Here is a 6000-nt window from a genome sequence, read left to right as displayed (position 1 = left end):
ACCACATGATATCTAGGAAAGGAAATATTTTACGACATTCTCGTTACAATGGATTCCTCTCAAATTTTCTGGCTATCCAAATAAACAAGTTTATAATGTTTAATTTTGATTTTTAAAATTACTATGGATGTCATACTAACATTCCTACCATTCCCTTGATTAAGGTAGAAACGTGGCCAGTCCTGTTTTGACTTTACAATGTTTGGAAATCTGGATAGTAAACATCGAACATTCTACGCTACTCCCAATTTTGGTCTGTTGGTTCCATATGCGATTTCGTTTGTTCAGATCAATCACGGAGTAGCCACTACGAACAGTACGGTCATCAATGTTACCATTATGGGAATGATGTGACATATAAGCAAAAGGATCGACATTTTAGCTATTAGATTCCAGCAATTGTTTATTTCACTTCATAAGGCGACCTGAATGTTCTTTTGTGTTCAATTTGGATGTCATACTGAGCTGTGTGTGGTTGATTACGTGTATTTCTTCAAACAATTTAAAAGCAGAGAGAGATAGTAAATAATAGTTCTCGTTCTTCGTTAATATTGCACCAAAATGTGCTTCTAAATATTTCGTAAATCTAATTTTGAGAATGTTTACTTCTTTTTTTTTTGTCAAATTTTCACAAACGCAGCAAAAGGCCATTAGTAAACGCTTATGTAATGGTTTTTGAAATCAATAGCTATAAGTGTTACCTAAGGGGTTACTATCATGTCGTCTTACAATTATTTCAGATTTTTTTCAAACATCTTTAATCAATTTTCATTTGCCGTTTGATATAGTGTATTAAGAGTAACTCTCTTAGATGCAATAAATTGTCTTAGTGATAGATACCTACAGCACTTCATTCATCATTACAAACACAGCCCATTTTCCGAAAAAACGAGCGTTAGAAACGCACTGATGGGAGCAGCCAACAAGCAAATTCTGCTATCTATTGGAAAGATCTAAGCAGTTCAACATTTTCAGTTTATAAAGCGTTACAATTGTGATCTCCCTCTTTCCGTAACTTTTCGCACGAAATGTGCTTTGACGAAACAAAAGTTTGAAGGTTACAGATGATGAATTTGAAACTTTGGTATATTTTTTTTTTCCTTCTTTGAGTTATGCTTTGTGTTTCATTCGACTAGGACTCTGAGTAATTCTATTAATTATTTCTTTTGATTGATACACAGGCCAATGTTTAGCATCCCTTTGGGAATCTTCGCAGAGTTACAAATCATATGGCGAGTTACATAAATTGTGTAACTTACCATACGAATTGTGACTCTGTTGAAGATGCTCTAACAATACATCGGGTTACAGAATTGCTTGCAGAAAATCATGCAAACCCGTTTTCGGTGTCAAGTAAGGCAGCAATCCAGGATCAAGAGACGCGATACGTTTCGATTGTTAAATGTGTAAACATTTTTTGAAAAAGGCGAAACCTTAGGCGTTCTTAATCAGCGAATATGTTCATTGAATTACTGTTTCAAAAGACTCACTTCTGTAATTTTCTTATAATCAGTTTCAAATAAATAAATAATAAATATAGATGTTAGGTGTGTGCCACCAATTAACTTTAGTAATTTAAGCAAAAAAAGAGAACTATTGGCAAACATTATGTAACTCGCCAAACAATTAGTAATTTTGCTGGAAATGCTTTTAAGTTCCAGATGATTGGCTATACTTAATATATGCTGAGTTTGCAACCATTCTTCACCTGTCATTGTAAAGGAATATACTTGCACCGTTTTAGAAAATATGTTTTACAAATATAGGTAATATGCTCTCTAAAATTAATCATGACTAAGTAAATTAAGCTCTCGTTATCTGCATAAACAGAAATGAATAATGCATTGGTCTAAGGACCCTACGATGGAACAGAGAGCATAACTCTCAGCAGGAAGACACGATCGAATAATGGATTAAGACAATTACACACAGATGAATGATTCAAAAGCCGGCACCAATGCTGCAATAGCCACAATGGAATGAAATAGGATGTAACACTTTTTTTTTTTATTTGCAAAGCCTTGGGTAAAAATAACCCGTCAAGTGGAACACAGTATAAGCAAAAACAAAATAATTATCTAGTTTTTTTCACATTTTTCGTACAACCTAAAACAAAAGTGCCAATACTGACGTTTGTGAAAACTTGCATGCTGGTTATAGCAGTAGTAATAGTACGTAAAACCATCAATCTACTTTTGAGATCGCTTTCCCTCTTCGTCATAGCTATCACTGTCCTTCATCCTTTGACGTCTGTTTTCGTCGGACACTCCCAGGATTTTCGCAACCTTGGACTGCTTTACTAAATCCAGCGCCTGAAAAAATAAAGAAAAATACATTGTATGTAATTGATGATGATTTCACAGTATTTACTTGTTGTTTGTGTAGCGGAATTTGGGGCAAGTGTGCCACCTTAAGCAAATTGATCTCTAACTTTGCCCAAAGCTTATAAAATCCACTTATTTAGCCTCATGATGTTAGTTTCACATCTTTCCATAACCACTGTATCATTCAAATAGAAAATAACTTCAAAAAGTATTAGTTTTGGAGGTTCTCAAATACCATCCAAAATAACCTATTTTTTGACACTATGGGGCAAGTGTGCCACCCATATGGGGCAAGACGGCCACCGAATGAACATCGCATGTAATTCTACTTGTAATAAAATTTTCTTTATTTCCGAATAATATTACTTACAAAGCATACGCTAATCGATAATTTAAAAAAATAATTTAAGTTTACCGTAACAAGGGGATGATTTATAACAAGATTCAAAACATGCCTAGCTCTCTATTACTCAATTCGAATAACTTAAATGGTTGTTTTTGTCTCCATTCAATAGAATATATGTATTACCGTTATATTACTGTGAATATGTATAATACTACACTAGATCAGCACTATATAACGGTAAAATGTTGATGTAGATATGTAAAACGGTACTTAATAAGCCGAAAACCAGAAACCACTACTGGTGCCTCATTTTGGTTTATTATTATGATTTTAATGATGATGATTACATTTTTATAAATTTCACTTCAACAATTCTCGTTTACCAAATAGGTGGCACACTTGCCCCAATAAGTATAGATTTCAACCAAACTAGATTTCGTATGTAGAACTGAATCCTCTTTTCATTCAAATGCCACAATAACTTACACATTTGAATAGTTTCACGATCTACAGTACATAAAAAAAAATCTGTTAATAATTTACCATTTACCATGCTATTTAGAAACAACGAAATCTTATAAAAATCTACTCAAATTTGGTTGTCTTTGCAAAAGTCGATGTAAATACGTGAAAAATAAAGCAACTTTCATCATATTTTGATAATTGTATTGTGAACTATAAGGGAACATATTGCTAAGCTCAAATAGAAAATATATATTGTAGTTTTTATAAAAAGCAGGGGTGGCACACTTGCCCCTATGGCACACTTGCCCCAAAGTCCGCTATAAAATCGCATACAGTCAAAAGATAGACGGGGTTGGTGGTCTAATGGCTACCGCTTCTGCTTCATAAGCAGAAGGCCATGGGTTCAATCCCAGGCTCGTCCCTTTCCTCGTACTTTGTAGTTGTATCCAAGCATGGGAAAATTCACTCACTCACCCGAACGCTACCGATAAAATATCTGCAAAGTATCTGCTGCCACCGAAGGTTCAATGACTGCCGAACGCTACTAGGGTGAGCGCAATCCCGACGAATCGCAAACGATTGAGATAAACCGAAATTAAAAGATATATGGAGCGGAGAGAGCACCTATCCGCTCTTGAATGGGAGACACGAAAGAACGCGTTCGCCATTCAATCACTGAAAGCTTCCTACGAAATGTACAGATTTTGCGTTCACTGAATCATTTCGCCTTGTGGATTCCCAGTCAGTGAACGCTCTTCACTTCTCAAACACGAATGCCACTCGTGCGGAATCGGAATGTAAAGAATCATTCGCTACAGCAATCGGATGCCTTCGGCACAAGGAGTCGGTAGCGAATCATTCTGTTGCCATTTTTTTCTAACTTGTCGCTCGGCGAACAAGAAGAAAGCACATTGGAAATTGAAACACTCCGCTTGGCTGGAGAAACGGCAATCTCGCTCTTGACTGCTTGTGGAAGTGAGATAGAGAAACGCAATATTCGAGTGAATGTTTCCCATGCTTGGTTGTATCTTTCACTTGCTTCTATCTACCACTCTTAATATATCCCAGTTGATGTATCTATCACAGTTCATAGCATTTGTTAGAACCAGAGACGGACAGAAATAAACTGTTTCCCTACGTTTCCATTCGTTCATTATTATAGCATGCCTTCCTTTACGCCTGATACATAGGCAGTCTGCTAACCAAACCAGCAAGCCTCTCTGCCATAAAAAATTATCCCACCCTTTCACCCTTCCCGCATGAACTGGCGTTGACGCAGTGGTATATACGGTCAACCGTGGGAGCCAGTTGAATGCATCATCAATTCCTTCCCCTTCCCCTCATTGGTCTGCATTCTGACGTGGCAGGCACCATTGTTGCCTAAAAATAGAAGATCACCAGCACTTATACACTGAGGGTGCCTGTTAATCCCAAGCAGTCATCTGGTTAGTTCCTTGTGTAAGTGCAGCTGATCTGGCGATACTGGAGTAGCAACCACGGGCGGCCAATCAAGCTCAATCTCAAGCTCAAAATCGCATACAGTCAAAAGATTATCCTATCCATAATTCAACGGGAAATGACATAGTTGCTACAGAATAACTACAGCCAACACTGTATAAGTTCTTGGAAAGATTGCCGTAAGTATTTCTTGACGAATTACTAGAATATGCCTCAAGAACTATCAGGATATTCCTAAAGAATCGTTATAAGAATTAATAAATTAAATCGGTCGCATCGTGCACTGAGTATGATTATAGCAAAAATCTTCCAATTAGCAGGAAATGTGCCTCTGGAGTCGGCCTTCTGTTATTTCAAAAAAAAAACATCAGCTAGTGTTGAGAAATATTAAAAGTGAGACTACTGTGAAAGTTCATTTGCAAATGAAATTTAAAATATTCGTAAAGTGTTCATAATTAATACCAATGCGAACTTGCTTGTAAACAACTTTGTATGGAGTTTACAATAAATATTTTCAATTAGATTATTTTAAAACTATGAAGTAGGTATATAATATTCTGGGGATTCTCGTATCCACTGGTTTTTAGAGTAATGCAAATGGGAAGTATGCACTTCAACAGAAAAGTAATCGCCTATCTCGATGCGTGGGAAATTTCTTGCAACAAATGCTCAAGAAAAGCATTTTTCTTTGATCGCAGTATGCAGTTCAAAAGAAATGTCAATTCAAATGGGGCTCACTGTAGAAAATTTCATGACCATTTCTTTCCGCAGAAACATTTACTTTTCTTGAGCTGAATAGCATACTTAGCTAAAGCTTGAAATGATTCTGAAGAAATTCGGCTGTGCTCGTGTACATACACGTCACATGTCACCAACACTACTTAAAGAGTGCTGGTGGAAAATATAAACAAAGATCAGCTGTTTCCAGCAAAATCAAATGGCAGTATTTTCCACCAACAAATTTGCACTTGCGTTCGTGACACCGCTCGGCGAGAGCTGAGTTTGAAGTTTTTATAGAGATTACTATGGAAAACGCAAACCTTTTGGGTTCGATCCTCTAACTGCTCTTCATAATAATCTATGGAAAAGTGAACACAAATACCTTATGTTAAATCTTCCCAGCTTCAACTTTGCCGAAGACCACATTTTGATTGGACGTCAGGATAAATTGTTATTCATCATCATAAAGTGGGTTTGCATGTAGCATGCTTCACCAACTGTTCGGCAGGCGACAGTGGTGCTCCTGGCGGATAGAACAGATCAAAATAATCCAGGCTACTATGTTCTACAGCAAAAAAGCAGTGTTTTTGAATGAAAAACTCGGCATGATTTCGACTTTACTATCTACAATACCAAATTATCCATACGTTCAATCAAAATGTGGTCTTTTACAAATTTGTAGCTGGG

At 36.5% G+C, this 6000-nt stretch overlaps 2 protein-coding genes across 2 annotated transcripts in view; both read right to left on the bottom strand.

Moving 5' to 3' along the window:
• Window positions 1–877, bottom strand: part of LOC110675162 (kinesin light chain-like) — a 14073-nt gene extending 13196 nt beyond the window's left edge. Inside the window, exon 1 of the mRNA XM_021839552.1 lies at window positions 869–877. Within this exon, the coding sequence (XP_021695244.1) occupies window positions 869–877 (9 nt within the window). The remainder of the gene's footprint in view (window positions 1–868) is intronic.
• Window positions 386–6000, bottom strand: part of LOC5566652 (kinesin light chain) — a 54396-nt gene continuing 48781 nt past the window's right edge. The window contains exon 7 of the mRNA XM_021844034.1: window positions 386–2312. Within this exon, the coding sequence (XP_021699726.1) occupies window positions 2190–2312 (123 nt within the window). The 3' untranslated portion in view covers window positions 386–2189. The remainder of the gene's footprint in view (window positions 2313–6000) is intronic.

Source organism: Aedes aegypti, chromosome 2 (genome assembly GCF_002204515.2).
Source record: "Aedes aegypti strain LVP_AGWG chromosome 2, AaegL5.0 Primary Assembly, whole genome shotgun sequence".
Taxonomy (NCBI): domain Eukaryota; kingdom Metazoa; phylum Arthropoda; class Insecta; order Diptera; family Culicidae; genus Aedes; species Aedes aegypti.
This window is presented reverse-complemented; position numbering and strand designations above follow the sequence as displayed.